The 18223-nt window shown below is 54.0% G+C and overlaps 4 protein-coding genes across 4 annotated transcripts; 3 read left to right on the top strand and 1 right to left on the bottom strand.

Moving 5' to 3' along the window:
• Positions 1–1776: 1776 nt before the first annotated feature.
• On the top strand, positions 1777–8894 carry M406DRAFT_290625 (glutamate synthase; the record flags this gene model as incomplete). The annotated part of the gene is made up of 7 exons (XM_040918915.1): positions 1777–1901; positions 1960–2013; positions 2066–2106; positions 2165–2836; positions 2895–5588; positions 5638–8254; positions 8326–8894. 7 exons carry the CDS (start codon positions 1777–1779, stop codon positions 8465–8467), a joined length of 6345 nt encoding a protein of 2114 aa, XP_040777197.1. The 3' UTR covers positions 8468–8894.
• Positions 8895–9658: 764 nt separating this feature from the next.
• Positions 9659–12381, top strand: M406DRAFT_346232 (SPX-domain-containing protein; the record flags this gene model as incomplete). The annotated part of the gene is made up of 3 exons (XM_040922167.1): positions 9659–10355; positions 10410–11992; positions 12085–12381. The coding sequence occupies 3 exons, from the start codon at positions 9659–9661 to the stop codon at positions 12169–12171; spliced, it is 2367 nt and encodes a 788-aa protein (XP_040777196.1). The 3' UTR covers positions 12172–12381.
• Positions 12382–12614: 233 nt separating this feature from the next.
• On the bottom strand, positions 12615–14602 carry M406DRAFT_322285 (uncharacterized protein). The gene is made up of 2 exons (XM_040919619.1): positions 14064–14602; positions 12615–13962 (listed from the first exon to the last, which is right to left on the bottom strand). The coding sequence occupies exons 1-2, from the start codon at positions 14122–14124 to the stop codon at positions 13535–13537; spliced, it is 489 nt and encodes a 162-aa protein (XP_040777195.1). The 5' UTR covers positions 14125–14602; the 3' UTR covers positions 12615–13534.
• Positions 14603–17167: 2565 nt separating this feature from the next.
• Positions 17168–17893, top strand: M406DRAFT_222325 (uncharacterized protein; the record flags this gene model as incomplete). Its single annotated transcript, XM_040915615.1, has 1 exon — positions 17168–17893. A coding segment is annotated over one exon (726 nt), but the record flags the coding sequence as incomplete, so codon positions are not given.
• Between the last annotated feature and the right edge of the window lie 330 nt (positions 17894–18223).

Here is an 18223-nt window from a genome sequence, read left to right as displayed (position 1 = left end):
TCTCTCGCCCTTCTCTGTCTCGACTGTAGCTGTAGTCTGTGGGGCAGGACTGCCTGTGCTCTCAAACCCCCACCTTCCAACCCCTGCAACTGGCATACCCTAGTAGCTGCACTACGTAGCCGCCTCTCTTTCACTCCCCAGCGTTGCCCCTCTAGGCTCCGATCGGTCTCCTCCCCTCCATAGCCTTCCCTGTCCCTACCAATCTGCTTGCTCTGAATTTAATCGCATATTCACCTGGAACGGAAGGCTTGGCTAGTGTGAGGTAGAAAACTTGCCCTGCCCTCCTTGCACCAACTTTCTTCTCTCTCCTTCCCTCCACAAACAGCCCATCTCTCCCTCCCCCTTGAGTTGTAAACAACAGCTCTGCACACGTACCCTCTCTGTGAACAAGCCTCCATCCCCTTCCTCTTCGCCTGCGAATCTACACATCAGTAAGTGATCAATCAATCCTCTTGTCCCAACCATGCCCTCTCGCATCTTCTGCCACATCGAGGAGTCCAAGAGTCAAGTCAAACCACGACCTTCTACACTACGCTTTCACCGTCAACGTCCTCCGAATTCAAACGGACAATGCTATGCACAGCGACAGAAATTGGCCACGGATCGCACTTGCCCGCTTGAAACAATCTCTAGACAGACAAGACTGTAGCTGCGCCTTCAGCAGAGCGACAGTTTTCACACCTCTCCTCGGACATGCCGCATCAATCACACACTGCCCCACGTTTTGCTGTGCTTGGGGTTGCTTTCCAACATTGTCAGGCACGGCTTAAACTTGGTCCATTAGTCACACAACTTCCTGTCTCCGACAATCCCAATCCAGACTTGACCTACATCAGCTACATCAGCCATGCAGGGTGAGAAAGAGGGGCAGAGAAAGCAAGGAAGAAAAAAACCCACCGAGAAAACAAAAAGAAAGGAAGGAAAGCTCATCAGGAAGACGGGACTGTCCTCCTTCACTTTTGATGAAGTTATACTGGTGCGCACTTAGAGGCCTGCAAGCTTGGGCCCATGGGTGACCTCATTGGTGCATGGGCCTATCTCTCAGCCCACGCGACCATAATGTGCGTGAAGGTGCGAATCGAATGATCGGCTTATTTCTCCGCTTGATGCGGCCAACGAATTTCGAGGGATATGGAACCTGAGCCGCTTATCTCGTCCTGGCTGGGGTGCATTGCCATGTCACCAAGATGGCACGCACCAACCTTCCTAGGAGGAAAAGGGTGGTGCCAGTACGGACCTCTCTCCTAGAAGGTAACCTGCCACTGACCGGCTGCACCCACACCATCCAGGAGAACACTTCCGATTTGTGCGAGGATCTTCTCGTCACGAGAGTGGGCCCCAATTTGAGCTCAAATCATGGAACTATTGCAGCTTTTCGGTCACGCGTGGGCAGCATTTTATGGACGCTCCCATACCCGTCGCCAACGCATCTCCCAGGACAAACAGAAAAAGCGACCACCGCAGTTTCAGGGACCTACTCTCCAAACTATATCTCAGGCGCCATTCAATGACCGACCATCCAGGGAAAGCGAATTGTGTGATCCGACTTGTGACTTTGACTCTGACTTCTCGATGATACCTCTCGGATTGGCATAATCCCAAGACTGACCTGACTGGTGATTAACTAACAGTTTGCTCTGATAGACCTGTTCACTAGGGCAGTGTTGCTGCTCTGCAATCGACGGCAAGCTTGTCCCTGCCTGATTGGGACAGCTTTGAATCCTACGACGGGTACGCAAAACCGACCACTCAACTATCTCGGAGTGGTGGCCTAGCATGGGCTTGGCTAGTGATTTCGACGATCGACAAGTACATTTGCAGGCTGAGTTGGAGGCGTACAAGCCTTTTGAGTACCAGCAAGATGGCAATGGCTCATGGGCCGGTGCCCTACCGGTGAAGCAGTGAGTCAGCCTTTTGAGAGTTGCTTCCCTACCAACCATCACTAACAGATTTGTCTAGGGGACTCTACGACCCTTCTTTGGAAAAGGATGCGTGCGGTGTCGGTTTTGCCTGGTATGTTATTGCCTGTGCTCATATGCGACGTGCCTTAGCTAACACAACACAGCAACATCAAGGGCAAGCCAAGCCACAAGATTGTCAGCGATGGTAAGCTTCAGCTCTTCGTGGAGCCATTTATAGCAGCAATCAAGCTAACACTCGCAAGCTCGTAATCTGCTCTGCAACATGACCCACCGAGGTGCTGTGGGCTCTGATGCACGAGATGGTGATGGTGCTGGTGTCATGACCTCAATCCCATTCAAGTTCTTCATCAAGAATTTCGAGCGTGATGTCGGCATCAAGCTTCCGCCTCCTGGCCAGTACGCCGTAGGCAACTTGTTCTTCAATCCCGATCCAGAGACCCTGCAGGAGCAGAAGCGGCAGTTGGAAGATATTGCCGAGTCACTGGGCCTGCGAGTTTTGGGGTGGCGAGAGCCTCCTGTGGATTCATCTCTGCTCGGACCTGCCGCCCTCAGCCGGCAGCCTACTATTCTGCAACCCTTCGTTGTTCTCGCGTCTGCTTATGGCGCCGGAAATGCGCCGGAGCCGGCCGATCTCGAGAAGTTCGACGAGCGTCATTTTGAGAGACAGCTCTACGTCCTCCGGAAGCGGTCCACGCACACCATTGGCCTGCACAACTGGTTCTACATCTGCTCCCTATCCAACAAGAACATTGTGTACAAGGGTCAGTTGGCACCTGTCCAGGTCTACCAGTATTACCATGACCTGGTGAATGCCGACTACGAGGCGCACTTCGCTCTGGTGCACTCACGATTCTCCACCAATACATTTCCTTCTTGGGACCGAGCGCAGCCTTTGCGGTGGGCTGCTCACAACGGTAAGTTCATAGAGGAAATTTTCTACCCAGTCACACAATTTTGCTGAAACAAAGGCAGGTGAAATCAACACCCTCCGTGGCAACAAGAACTGGATGAGGGCTCGTGAGGGTGTGATGCAGTCGGACATTTTTGCGGATGAGTTGGAGATGCTGTATCCTATTGTAGAGGACGGTGGCTCAGACTCCGCTGCTTTCGATAATGTCCTCGAGCTCCTCACCATTAATGGTGTGCTCTCTCTGCCAGAGGCTGTCATGCTAATGGTCCCCGAGGCATGGCAGGGTAATACCTCCATGGACCCCAAGAAGGCCGCTTTCTACGAGTGGGCCGCTTGCCAGATGGAGCCATGGGATGGCCCTGCTCTGTTCACCTTTGCTGATGGCCGTTTCTGCGGCGCCAATCTTGACCGAAATGGTCTGAGACCCTGCCGATACTATGTCATGGATGATGATCGTATCATCTGTGCCTCCGAGGTTGGCACTATCCACGTAGAGCCCGAGCGTGTCATCCAGAAGGGCCGTCTGCAGCCGGGTCGCATGCTGCTGGTCGACACAAAGGCCGGTCGCATCATTGATGATCGTGAGCTGAAAGAGGCCGTATCCAGCCGACAAGACTTCCGCTCTTGGCTCGACAGCGAACTCATCTCTATGCCCACGGTCCTCAATACGATGTCGGCCGATAAGAGTCTCGAGCTGGCTGCCAAGCCTGACACTCTTCCGCTGCAGGAAGATCCTCTCCTTCTCGCCTTTGGCTACACCTTTGAGCAGGTCTCCCTGCTACTGGCTCCTATGGCCTCTGACGAGAAGGAGGCTCTCGGCTCCATGGGTAACGATGCCCCTCTCGCATGCCTGTCCCCGGCTCCGCGGATGCTGTACGAGTACTTCCGACAGCTGTTTGCTCAGGTCACCAACCCTCCCATCGATCCTATCAGAGAGTCTATTGTCATGTCTCTGGAATGCTACGTTGGCCCTCAAGGAAACCTGTTGGAGATGGACTCTTCGCAGTGCGGTCGTTTGCTCCTGCCGAGCCCCATCCTGTCAATCCCCGAGTTCAACGCGCTGAGGAACTTGTCGAAGATCCACCCTGAGTGGACAGTCAAGGTCATTGATCTCACCTTCCCCAAGCAGGACGGCGTTGAGGGCTATGTTCGACACCTCGACTTCATCTGCAACGAAGCCACGGCCGCGATTGAGGCGAAAGATCGGATCATTATCCTCTCGGACCGCAACACCTCGGCCGATCGTGTTGCCGTCTCAGCTCTTTTGGCTTCTGGCATGGTTCACCACCACCTGATCAGCAACAAGTGGCGATCAATGGCTGCTATTGTCCTCGAGACTGCTGAGGCTCGCGAGGTCCACCACATGTGTGTCCTCCTCGGCTATGGTGCTGATGCGGTCAACCCTTACCTGGCCATGGAGTGTATCCTGAAGCTGAACCGGGAGAAGCTCATCAAGAAGAACTTGTCCGATGAGGCCCTCATTCAGAACTACAAGCACTCCTGTGACGGTGGTATTCTGAAGGTGATGAGTAAGATGGGCATTTCCACGTTGGCTAGTTACAAGGGCGCGCAGATCTTCGAGGCTCTGGGTGTGGACGATACCGTTGTCGAACGGTGTTTCAGAGGCACCACGACCCGTATCAAGGGTATCACCTTCGATCTTATTGCCGAGGACGCCTTCAGGCTTCATGAGCGTGGCTTCCCCTCTCGCTACACCGTTGGAGTCCCCGGCCTACCCGAGTCCGGCGAGTACCACTGGCGAGACGGTGGTGAGGCTCACATCAACGACCCTACCTCCATCGCCAACATCCAAGACGCTGTTCGCAACAAGAATGATAAGTCGTACGAGACGTATTCCAGATCCGAGTACGAGCAGATCAAGAAATGCACGCTCAGAGGCATGCTGGACTTCGACTTCGACGAGTCCAAGTCAATCCCGATCGACCAGGTCGAGCCCTGGACCGAGATCGTCCGGCGTTTCTGCACAGGTGCCATGTCCTATGGCTCCATCTCCATGGAGTCTCATTCTACTCTTGCCGTTGCGATGAATCGCCTTGGCGGAAAATCCAACACCGGCGAGGGTGGTGAGGATCCTGAGCGTTCCCAGGTCGACGAGAACGGAGACACTCGACGATCCGCAATTAAACAAGTGGCTAGCGGAAGATTCGGTGTTACTTCTGCGTATTTGTGCGATTCTGACGAGCTCCAGATCAAGATGGCCCAGGGCGCCAAACCCGGTGAAGGAGGCGAGCTGCCCGGTCACAAGGTCAGCAAGAGTATTGCTCGTACACGTCACTCAACACCAGGTGTCGGTCTGATTTCTCCACCGCCTCACCACGACATCTACTCCATCGAGGATCTGAAGCAGCTCATCTATGACCTCAAGTGCTCCAGCCCACGATCTCGTGTCTCCGTCAAGCTTGTCTCCGAGGCTGGTGTTGGCATCGTCGCTGCTGGTGTCGCCAAGGCTAAGGCCGATCACATTCTCATCTCTGGCCATGATGGTGGTACCGGTGCCTCTCGTTGGACTGGTATCAAGTACGCTGGTCTGCCCTGGGAGCTGGGTCTTGCCGAGACTCATCAGACTCTCGTCCTGAATGATCTCCGTGGCCGTGTCGTTGTTCAGACAGACGGTCAGCTCAGAACAGGAAGGGACGTTGCAGTAGCGTGCTTGCTAGGCGCTGAGGAATGGGGTTTTGCTACCACTCCTCTGATCGCAATGGGCTGTATCATGATGCGGAAGTGCCACTTGAACTGTAAGTCTTATTCCTATCTATCCGGTATTCCGTCGCTAATTCGATATAGCCTGCCCCGTGGGAATCGCCACCCAAGACCCTGTTCTGCGTGCCAAGTTCAAGGGAACTCCCGAGGAGGTCGTCAACTTCTTCTACTATGTTGCCAACGAGCTGCGGGCGATCATGGCGCAGCTTGGCTTCAGAACTGTCAACGAGATGGTTGGTCGTGTGGAGTGTCTCAAGGTCCGAGACGACCTCAGGACCCGCAAGACGGAGAACATTGACCTGTCTCTCCTGCTCACCCCCGCCCACAAGATGCGTACCGGTGTGGCCACATTCAACGTTCGCAAGCAAGACCACCGCCTCTATGTCCGCCTAGACAACAAGCTCATCTCCGAGGCGGAGCTCACGCTGGACAAGGGTTTGCCGAGCCGTATCGAGTGTGATATCATCAACACGGATCGTGCTATGGGTACATCTCTCTCTTACCAGATCTCGAAGCGTTACGGAGAGGCTGGTCTTCCGGCCGACACTGTTCACGTCTCCATCAAGGGATCTGCGGGTCAATCATTCGGCGCATTTTTGGCTCCTGGCGTGACACTTGAGCTGGAGGGCGATGCCAACGACTATGTCGGCAAGGGTCTCAGCGGTGGCAGGGTCATCATCTATCCTCCCCGCTCCGCCGTATTCAAGGCTGAGGAGAACATCCTCGTCGGCAACGTCTGTCTCTACGGTGCCACGGCTGGCCACTGTTACTTCCGTGGTGTTGCCGCCGAGCGTTTCGCCGTCCGGAACTCGGGAGCCCATGCCGTCGTCGAAGGTGTCGGCGACCACGGCTGCGAGTACATGACCGGAGGTCGTATCATCATTCTTGGTAGCACGGGCCGAAACTTCGCCGCAGGCATGTCGGGTGGTATCGCGTACGTCCTTGACAAGGACCACGACTTCATGTCTAAGCTCAATACCGAAATGGTGGAGGCTTGCAGCATTGATGACCCCCAGGAGATTGCCTTTGTCCGTGGCATGATTGAGGATCACCACCATTACACGGGCTCCGAGCTGGCTGCCCGCATTCTGGTTGACTTCAACCGCATTCTGCCTCGTTTTGTCAAGGTTCTACCTGTTGACTATAAGCGAGTCCTCCAGGAGGAGGCTGCCAAGGCTGCCGAGGCCAAGAAGGCTGAGCTCAACCTGCCTATTCTCCCGAAGAAGGAGGACAAGAAGAAGGCTTCCCCGCTCCAGGACATGGAGGAGGCAATGGGCGACGAGAAGGCTGAGAAGCGGAGAAAAGCGCTCGTCCTCGACAAGACCAAGGGCTTCATGAAGTACCACCGGCGTGCCGAGAAGTACCGTGATGCCAAGACGCGTGTCAAGGATTGGGCCGAGCTCTCCTCCCGACTGGACGAGGATGAGCTGAAGTATCAGTCCGCTCGCTGCATGGACTGCGGTGTCCCCTTCTGCCAGTCTGATACTGGCTGTCCCATCTCGAACATCATTCCCAAGTGGAACGAACTGGTCTTCCAAAACCAGTGGCAGGATGCTCTCAACCGTCTGCTCATGACCAACAACTTCCCCGAGTTCACTGGTCGTGTCTGCCCCGCCCCTTGCGAGGGAGCCTGCGTCCTGGGCATCAACGAGGACCCTGTCGGCATCAAGTCCATCGAGTGCGCCATTATTGACAGGGGCTTTGAGATGGGCTGGATGGTCCCGCGCCCTCCCAAGGTCCGCACTGGCAAGAAGGTCGCTATCATCGGCTCTGGACCTGCCGGCCTGGCAGCCGCCGACCAGCTCAACAGGGCTGGACACCTCGTCACGCTGTATGAGCGTAACGACCGCCTGGGAGGTCTGCTCATGTATGGTATTCCAAACATGAAGCTCGACAAGCGCGTTGTCAAGCGTCGAACCGACTTCATGGCCGAGGAGGGTATCGTGTTCAAGACCGGTGTTGCCATTGGCGAGGATATCACGATTCACGACCTCAAAGCTCAGAACGACGCTGTCATCGTCGCCACCGGAGCCACGGTCGCGCGAGATCTCCCCATCGAGGGCCGCAACCTCGAGGGTATCCACTTTGCCATGGAGTTCCTCCACAAGAACACCAAGTCCTTGCTGGACTCTGAGCTTCAGGATGGCACTTATCTCTCTGCCAAGGACAAGCACGTCGTTGTCATTGGTGGTGGTGACACCGGTAATGACTGTATCGGTACCTCCGTCCGTCACGGGGCGAAATCCGTTGTCAACTTCGAGCTGCTCCCGCAGCCGCCCGAGACCCGTGCCCGTGACAACCCTTGGCCACAGTGGCCTCGCATCTACCGCGTGGACTACGGTCATACAGAGGTGCGACAGCACACTGGCAAGGATCCACGTGAGTACAACATCAAGTCGGCGCGCTTTGTCGACGATGGTAATGGGCGTGTCAAGGGCATCGAGACGATGCGCGTCGAGTGGGTCAAGAATGAGCAGGGCGGCTGGGTCGTCCAGGACAAGGAGGGCTCCGAGGAGTTCTTCCCTGCCGACATGGTCCTGCTCTCCATGGGCTTCTTGGGACCCGAGCAGCGCGTGTTCGCCGACGCCATCGAGCTTGATCAGAGGAAGAACATCAAGACACCTCAGGGCAAATACCACACCAACATCCCAGGTGTGTTTGCGGCCGGTGATTGCCGTCGCGGACAGTCGTTGATTGTCTGGTGAGTACAACAACTTTCTCCCGTTGGCATAATAACATGTATGTAGAACAGCTGCTAAAATTTGTGATCAGGGGTATCAACGAAGGTCGCCAGGCCGCTCGCGAGGTCGACCTGTACCTGGAGCACAGCACCAACCTGCCTGTGACGGGTGGTATTGTCCGACGCAGCGCCCAGGAGGTTATGCACACTATCACCCCTGTGGCTGCCTCCTAAACCAGGTACCCATATTTTTACGATTGTACGATTCTCTTCCTGCATGCATGGTGCTTTCTTTGATCGGGCCATTTCACATCAAGGCGGAGTGCGGGGCAAAAGAGAAAAGAAAGGGGATAAAAAAGATTAAGGCCAATTTCGGACGGGTTGACACAGCAGGCATACCATGATCAAGAAGAATGGGAGCGGAAACTTTTTGACTTCGTTTCTTTCGTTTTGATACCTAAAAATTCTGTGGGAAACGTGTGCGCGGATCGGCCTTCTGTCGTGGTTTTTCTTTCCTTTTTTTTATTTATATAATTCAAGAAATTGCTTTCCACTTGCTTGTTTTCAGCTCTTCTCTTTTTATCTCATGCGTGTACTTGTATTTGTTATTTAACAGTCTTAGGTTGAAAAAAAAAAAATATTTGAAATATCAATTAAGTAGATCAAGATGGCTGCCTCGATGCAGAGGCCGACGACATATATGCTCAGGCTGTGTATTTTCACTGTGACTTGTAGAAACGACATTGATACTCTGGAAAAAATTTTAAACGTTTTTTTAGAGAAGTTGCAGTATATCCTCCCTCCTATGCAAACTTTTGTGCTTATTGAGGCTCAAGCGAGCAACTGTTACCCAGTATGTCGCATTACACTGTCCGAGTCTGCGAAACTTGGGGAGGTACAGGCCATGACATGAAGAACTGAGTACTGTGTACATGTTCCTGAGTACACATGCTGCTGCAGCATACTAGTTGTATACTGTACTATAGTACGAAACGATAGTATAGTGGCTGCATGCCAAAGAGTGTGCCACAGTACATAGTACAACCGTGTGCAATAGTGCACGTGGCAAGGTAAGGCTGTCTGATAGGTCAAGGGAAGGTCCCCACACTATCATGCAGACATACAGGGTCCTCCCCGGCTATAAGTTGCTGGGATGGCGGGACAGCTTTTCTTTAGGTAACATCATCGATTCGCCAATGCGACTTCTTTCTTCAAGGTTGGAACTTGGAACTCTTCCTTTTCCTTGAGCTCCCTTGCTTCAGATTAATTTGTGACAATTCATATTATACTCCAATTGGATAGACATTACGCTGAGCTGGTTTAACCGCTTCTCTGCGGCCTATACTACCTATTCCTCCATCTCGTTATCATAACAGACGCTCGAGTGCAGGCACGGACGGCACAGCTCGTCACAGGTTGTCCAAGATGCGCTTCGGCAAGACCCTCTCGTCGTCCGAGTACGACCCATGGAAGGACAAGTACCTCGACTACGCCAAGTTGAAGAGCATGCTGCGCGAGGATGACTACGGCATGGAGGACGGCTCGTGGACCGAGGACGACGAGACTAGGTTCAGCGACGAGATCTTCAACGTCCAGCTCGGCAAGGTCACCGAATTCCACGAGGCCAAGTTCCGCGAGCTCCGCGAGCGCACCGATGCTGCCTTCGAGAAGCTCAAGGGCCTGCCCACGCCCTCTCCCACGAGTGGGCAGGGCAGCAGCGGCGAGCAGGGGGAGGAAGAGACCGCCGCGGCGCCCCGCAGCGACGACACGACACACGCGCTGAAGGAGCTCGAGGCAGAGCTGGACAGGATCACGAATCATGTCAATGAGCTGAAGAGGTATAGTAGCCTGAACTATACAGGCTTCTTGAAGATTGTCAAGAAGCATGATCGCAAGCGGGGACTGCGCTACAAGATGCGCCCCCTGATGATGAAGAGCCTGTCGGATCGGCCGTTCAACTCGGAGCAGGCGTATGCGCCCATGATACACAGGCTGTCGCTGGCATACTTCACCGTCAAGCAGCAGCTGGAGGAGGGCATCAGTGATGAGCTGTTGGCCGACCTCGAGGGATCCAAGGGCTTGCAAGAGACGAAGAATGGAGAGAAGTACTCGGCACACAAGTGTAAGCAGTTTTGTGACGAATTACCTGTGGCCCACTAAGCTGACGGTTCTATAGTCTGGGTACACCCTGATAACCTGCTCGAGGTCAAAACTTTCATTTTGCGCCGCCTGCCGAACCTGGTGTACAGCGATTCATCGTCGAAGGAGGTCGACAGCAGCGAAGACCCTAGTTTGACCTCGCTCTACTTCGACAACAATAAATTTGACCTCTACAACAAGAAGCTGAAACGAGACGCGGATGCATCGTCACTGCGGCTGAGATGGTACGGCTCATTGAGCTCGTCGCCACAGATCTTCCTTGAGCAGAAGATCGTTCACGAGAATGGCAGCAGTGAAGAGAAGAAGTTCACTATCAAAGCCAAGTACATCAAGCAGTTTATCGACGGCGAGTACCACATGGAAAAGTCCATTTCGAAGATGGAGGCACAGGGCCACAGCGCCGAGGAGGTCGCCAAGTTCAAGTCCACTGTGGATGGGATTCAGGAGTTCATCAAGGAGCGCAAGCTGGAGCCAGTGATACGAGCGAACTATAAGCGTACGGCGTTCCAAAAGCCTGCCGATGATCGTGTTCGCATCTCCATAGATACGGATCTGGGTTTCGTGCGAGAAGATACACTGGATCCGCGGCGGCCATGCCGTGACCCGAACGAGTGGCATCGGCTGGACATCGATAACAGAAACTTGGGCTACCCTTTCAGCGAGATCAACCAGAGTGAGGTGTCTAGATTCCCCTACGCCCTCTTAGAGATCAAGCTGAAGGAGCACCCCAGCCGCAAGAGGCCAGAGTGGATCGAGGATCTGATGACATCCCACCTGGTCTACCCGGCACAACGCTTTTCGAAATTCGCCCACGGCATCTCTGTGCTCTTCGACGATTATGTCAACGCTCTGCCTTTCTGGCTTAGCGACCTGGACAAGGACATCCACAGGGAACCTCTGGATGCTTTCGAGGAGGAGGAGCAGAAGAAGGCGAGGCGGGCCGCAGACGAAGAGGTTGTGGGAAGTCTTCTTGGCAACAAGATTGGCTCGTTTGTGCCGTCTAAGAGCTCGCCTGTGAGCAAGTCATATCTGGCCGAGCGTGTGGCAACAGAGAATGCAGCCGCAGCGCTGTCACCGTCCCTGCCGGCCGAGTCCGCTACGAGGCAGAATGGCGAGCTTTCTGAGGAACGAGAGACCGGGCAACAACAGCAGAGAAGCTATGGCACCATCATGCCCAGCTTCTCCATCTTAACGCGCTATGCGCGGTTCCAACAGCGCCGGGAGAGCCGCGTCATGCCCGAGGGCGTCGTCGAGCCCGAGGTGTGGATAAAAAACCAGGGCGAGCTCAAGGTCGAGCCCAAGGTTTGGCTGGCCAACGAGCGCACCTTTATGAAGTGGCAACACATCTGCGTGCTCCTCGGCGGCCTCTCCGTCGCCCTTTACACAGCTGCTGGCGCCGGAACAGACCTGCTCCCTCTGGCCATGGGCATCGTGTATCTGGCTATTGCTGCTTTTGCAGGCATATGGGGCTATGTGATGCACAAGCAGCGCCGGGACATGATCATTGAGCGCAGCGGGCGTGATTTTGACAACCTCGCCGGCCCAATGATCGTGAGTGTTGCTCTGGTCGTGTCGCTGGTGCTGAATTTCATCTTCCAGGTAAGTGCTTCGCTGTTCTATCCTTCTCTGACTGTGTGTGTGTGTGTGTGTGTGTGTGTGTGCCTTCCACTGACCCTTGTTTCCACACATAGTACCGCGCCGCTGTCAAGAAGCTGGATGCCGCCGAGGCTCTTACTGGTCTCAATGCTAGCATCATCACGGACGAGCTACTGAGATGACGGAGAAGTCTAACGGATTAAAGGGGGTTTGGCGTCTCAAGGTCTATGTGGCATTGGCTGGGGGCTCCCCTCCATTACGTCTTGCATTTTTTGAGCCAACGTTTGCTCACACTGGAAGCGCTTTTGTATGCTCAATGGTAGCATTGGATTCGGCGTGTGGTTTATTTGAGTGTAGCTTTTACCAATAGATTGTATCAACTGAGCGAGCCCTGAAGCTTAGAGCGGAATCCACATTTTTTTTATAAAAAAACCCCCCCCCAAAAAACCCAAAAAAACCTTCCCATAGTCCTCAACTGCCCTTCCAAAGGGTTGGGGGGAGGGGGGAGGGTAAAAAAAAGGCATTTTGCCATGTTGATACGAAATTTTCCAAACTTTAGGGCCTACATGCGTCGTGTTGTTGCCAGATTAGACTTGAACAAGGCACGTATACGCTTCTCGCAGATGCCAGGATTTCATTCATTGTCTGTAGTGTGTCTCTTCCGCATTAATCTTTGTCAGAGATCCCCTCTAGCAGATGTCTGCCTCTCCCATTGAGCGTCTCCAATAGTCTATATCTCCCGAAACAAAATGCTGCAGCCACAATCAGTCTTTGGCTTCAAAAGCCGAGTCAAGGTCCCTCAAGGACGTGCACCAGCGCCCATCTCCAGCGGATTAAATTCGCACGGAGACACACAAACCCAGCTCTAGGCTGGTCGTCCAAAGGGTCTGATGCCCAATTCGACTCAGGACGATTTAAAGTGACCCCCAACGTTGATTCGTGATGTCTCACTCATGAAAATTCGACCATCACTTTTCCCTAGCTTTTAAGCACCCTAGACTATGTTTTACTTTCTCTCTTTTGGTCTCTTCTCTTTCTCTCTCCTTCTTCTGTCCTCGCTCTATAAACCTAGACCAGAACTCCGTGATGCTCCTGTGAAGAATTGCAGACTGTTGGTCATTTTGCCTGTCATTTGAGGCGAGATGGCGAGGTAGGAGGACAGCCAGGACCGCTCCGAAAGACAAGCCCCCAAGTATTTTGTGCTTTTTCCCCAATCCGCCCAGAATTTGATTGCATGACAATGACTCGCAAGCCGAAAACAGAAAATCCTCTAATGCGTGAAACCTTCACAAAAGAAATAAGATGAGTAGGGATCTTCAGAATGTGCAGACGGAAAGATATGAAGCCTGCTGGGGAGTTGATCGAGCCACTGACGACGAGATTATCCCGAAGGTGTGGAAACTCTGACACAACGAAGGCCAGAATGACTTTCCGCAAGCCGAGATGATGTGCTGCCTTTGCAAGACTGACGACAGCCCGGGATGTAGAGGTGGGTAGATAGGGTTTTGTGGTTGACGGGATGGTGTTGTCAGCCTGTTGACCAGGCTACCTCTTGATGGCGGAGGCTTTGAGGGCTTCGAGAAGCTCTGGCCGGTCCTTGAGTGCCTCTTTTGCCTCGGAATAGGTCATCCATCTGCGCTCTCGCTTCTCGGCTTCGGGCCAGTCCTTGGCCTCCACGGTGACTGTGCCCTCGTAGAAGTGGTACAGACACTTGGTAGCATCCTTCTTGTCTTTCTTGGGCTTTCTCGTCTCGGGAATGTCGCCGAGGTTATAGTCGATGGTGATTACAATGCCAGCCTCCTCCCAAGCCTCTCGCATAGCAGCTTCCTCGCACTCCTCGTCCGTCTCCCAGCCGCCCTTTGGCAGGACCCAGCCATTCTTCCTTTTGGTAGACCGTATTAACAAGACGTACTTCCTGTCCTCGGTCAACGGAACCACACCGGCGACCAGACGTTCACCTTTCGAGTTGTAGCCTGGAACAGATGCGTCAGTTGGGCAAGTCAAAAACACCAAAAAAGCTCTGGAAGATGGCATCCAGTAGGTCAAATGAGCAAGGCCTAGGCTTGTGACGTACGTTGCTTGTCCCGGCCGGTCCGGGACTCCATGGAACGACTGCTTGAACCGCCCCCTGACATGTTGGCGAGATGGGGTATCGGACAATATGCACAGACAAGAGGCGACAGGGGTGTGACAACCGTCGCCAAAAAAGCAGCGTGGCGGTCCAAAAACGAGAGACAAGAGATGGTAGCAGAGACTCAAAAGGGCCTGGTTTGCTGGTAGGGGTACAGTTGAAGAGAGAGAGAGAGTCTCAAAGACCTGACGTCCTTTAGTTACTTCTAAGAGACATTGTCGATATGATGAAGGGTGAACACTGGGTAGATGATCGAGTTGAATGAACACAGCCTTGACCAGCGTCTGGGGAGTGAGGTCGACGCCAAGAATAAGAAGGAAAAGGGTCAAAAGAGATGCGCGAGCTAGTATTCTTTTGTCAGAGGAAAGGTCTTGGGCGAGGTCGGACAGGCGAGCCCGAACGAGGAGACAGGCGCAGAGTCAGTGTTGACAACGATGTGGCAGGCAGGGGCGTGGATCAGCTGGACGAGGTGGTGCCTGCGGAGGGCTGATCGGTCGACAGAGTGAGTCTAGGTCTCAACGATCGCCACCGAGGGGGCAGACGATGCGCCGTGGGGTGCAGTGCAGTGTGGAATGCAGCAGGGTCGTAGTACATCGGCCTGTCAAGTTGCAGCCGGGGCAGCAGCTTGACGGGCACGCAGCAGAAGAAGGGGGACGGAAAGGCTGCTGGCTGGCTCCAGGACGAACTGGCTGTGAGGACGGATTGGGGCCAACAGCTGCAGATTGCGCTCAGAGCTGCAGAGGTCCTGCCCGAGGCGGGGTTCTTTTCTCTTTGTTTTGTTGGTGAGATGACCGGTCGATGGGTGAAGTTGGGACCTAAGGCTTTCCGGAGGGAATGGGCGTAGGGCCAGCGCCGCGACGGATGGGGGCGGTGCGTCAGACCGAGGGGGCTTGACCTGACCTGAACCGGATCTAGGGAAGAGACAGTCCGGTCCCGTGCCGTGTGGTGCGTGGGTAGATACGTGCTCTTTTTGGGTATGAGTGTGAGAGTGTGTGTGTGAGAGAGAGAGTGTGTGTATTTGTGTGTGTCTTGCTCCTTGGGTATGCGAGTTACGTGGATGGTGGTGGTGGCGGGCTGTGGGATGAATCTTTGCAAAAAGGGCGTGGGCGTGGGCTATGCGCCTTGTCTGGTCTTTGGGCCTTTGGTGGGTTGACTTGTTGTCGTCAGTGCCTTAGCTTGGTCAGGTAGGGTGATGAGACGCGACGAGAGTGCTGGGGACAGGCAGGCAGAGCTCTTGCGGCGTGGAGCGCCGGAAGAGCAACAGATTGTCTCGTGCCATTCCAAGAGTAGACGATGGAGGGGCAGAGGGCAGAGAAAAGTCGGGATGGCTTTTTTATTTTTTAAAGAGGTTATGGAGCTAGGCTGGAGCCGGGCTGCCGGACGGATCTGGATCTGGAACCAGACAAGGAAGTAAGTACCTCGAGTACTCGACGTAGTACTATGTAGTACCTTCCCCACTGCTCCCCTGCTGTCGCGCCACGCCCCAAGTGCTCCCAGGACCTTCGCGAAGGGGCCTAGCATGTACTTTCCAGGTCGAGCTCAGGAACCTAGATCCCTAACCTGACCGTGCTTCACGAAGCCTTGTCCCCAACACGCCCCAGCACGCCCCAGCACACCCCGGCCGTTTGGTCGCTGTCAAGAGCTGGTAACCTGGTACTCTAGCAGCCTACCAACTGATGGCGCGCACACAATACATGTCCGACCTGGTTGGTAGGGCTGGTGGTCCCCAAGACTGAAAAAAGATTGAGAGAGACAGAGACGTGTTGGGGGGGGTGGGAGGGGGGCTTTAGTATCTCAGTTGAGTGGGCAGCCTGCCTTTTTCTTCTTTCTTCTCTCTTTTCGTGAAAAGGTCTCAAACAACAATTTATATCCACAGGTATTGACAGAAAACCTTGTAAGGTCAGAAGAAGACCCGATGAACAAGCCACTACCAATCTCTAGTCGAAAAGTTTGAAGACGGCTGGTAGCGGCAGGCAGAACCCTGGCTCTTGTCTCTTGTCTCGCTCTGCAGGTAATAAAAGAAAAGTGCTATGGTCGAGTCTGCGGAAGGCCGGGCCTGGGGCATGTAAAGGGTCTCATCGACGACTTGCAACAGATTGCTTAAGTACTCTCACAGAGGTGGGGCCCTCTTGAGGGGTCAGAGGTATCTACCTGCCAGCCCTGGACCCCCAGTGTTGATTCCCTCTCTCCACGACCTTCAACTGGAGAACCCCGTTTCATGTTCGAAGCAGCTCACTGCGATGCAAAAGCCGGCATCGCCTGTCTCTGACAACTCGACAGCTCCAAAGAGCGTGGCTGCCGTTGCAACAGTGGCTCATGTCGCATCCATAAACATAACATCAATAAGAGGCTTGCCCTTAGCAGGTCCAGCGTGGCAATGTCGACACTGCCCCTCCTCGTCGCTGTTGTTGTCGCTGTAGTTCTACCCGTGACGTGTGGTGGGCAGCATAAAGGTGAGACCGGCCATGAGTTGGACTTGCCGGTTGGTGATACGTATATGGGCTTCTGGAATCTGGTGACGAATAGGCACCTCCCGCCCACATGACTTTCAAGAGCCTCTGGGGAGGGTCGAGGTTCATCTTCATTTGACGGGGCACGCTGTTGATATGTTCCGCTGGCTGCAGGTGGTGGCCAATGTGGGCGCTTGGGGGGGGGGGGGGCGGGGGTTGCTGGTACAGTATGTCATAGAACATACTACGATAGTGCAGAGTAGGTCAGTCAGCTAGTTAGAGGAAAGGCAGTCACATGCCAGCTTTTCCTCGACAAAGGGTATCCCGGCCTGCCTCCATTCTCGCAATTCAGCTTCTACCTTAACAAAACAAGCGAACGCGATCGCCATCCGAGCTGACACCTTCTTCTTATTCTTCTTCTTATTCTTCTTCTACTACTACTACCACAACGCACAATCCTCTACAGCCACTATGTCGGTATCACCTCTTTCGAGCCCCACCCCGCCTACCTCTGTGGTATCTGAAGATATCAAGGTACCGACAGTGCGATTCACGAACATCGAAGAGCTCTATCAGAAGATTCGTCTCACTTCCGAAGATTTTCTCGTTGCTGAGAATGTCTCTCCTGGCGATTTTACTCTCCTAGTCGATAATTGGGATTTGAATCGGCCCAAGATCCGTCTCCGGCGTTACGACGACAACGCACGAAAGCTTTACATTGTCATTCCTGCCGACATTCACGAAGGGCTCCATGCTGAGCTCTATCAACAATACATGGCTCAACTTTTTCGAATGAGTATAAATCGGGAATGGAGAACAATGGCTGCTTCTACACGTTACGGAAGAAGCGATGGCAATAGTGGCGGGGGCGGGGCTGGAGAAGGCGATTCTACCGGTGGCCCAAAGCCAGAGCGCGCAGCGAAAGGAGCTTGGCCAACCCTTGTTATAGAAGCCGGGAATTCTGAGCCCTGGCAGCATTTGCGCAGCGATATGGAGTGGTGGTTTTCTGCGTCTGATCACGACGTAAAGATAGTACTACTTGTCAAGTTCGATCCGAGACGACAGGAACTTGTTCTCGAGAAATGGGAGGAAGAGGTGCGAGGCCAACGACCTGGAGCAACCACCACTCGGTCGCCAGGAGCGTTGGCACCCGTAATGAGACAAATAATCACCATTACGAAGACGAGTTCGACAACTTACAACGTTTCTAGAGGTGCGTTGGTATTGTCGTTCAGACTTCTGTTTCTTCGAGATCCAGACCTTGGGGAGGGTGATATTGTTATCAGCGTTCAGGACTTGGAGGAGTATGCAGCCAACGTGTGGAGCGTGGTTCGAGACCTCGCAGCGAATCAGGAACCATCTCATCCCGCAACCCGACCTAGCCCCCGCTTCGACCTGTCCTCAGTCCTTCCTGCGACCTCGTCCGTCTTTTCATTGTCGCGTCTTCCTCTCACATAACCTTTACCCATCTAAGAGAGGGGGGAGACACACACACACACACACACACAAAGAGCCAACCTCATCCTGTCTTTGCTTCAATTGCCCCTTCCCCCACTCTCCCCCATGATTTCCCCAATCTGACAAGTGAGGGAAACGCTACTTTTGTCCGGCCCACCTGTCACCAGCGGTCCCGTTCCGCACCGCATCGTCTAC

This window comes from Cryphonectria parasitica (genome assembly GCF_011745365.1).
Source record: "Cryphonectria parasitica EP155 unplaced genomic scaffold M406scaffold_4, whole genome shotgun sequence".
Taxonomy (NCBI): Eukaryota; Fungi; Ascomycota; class Sordariomycetes; order Diaporthales; family Cryphonectriaceae; genus Cryphonectria; species Cryphonectria parasitica.
This window is presented reverse-complemented; position numbering and strand designations above follow the sequence as displayed.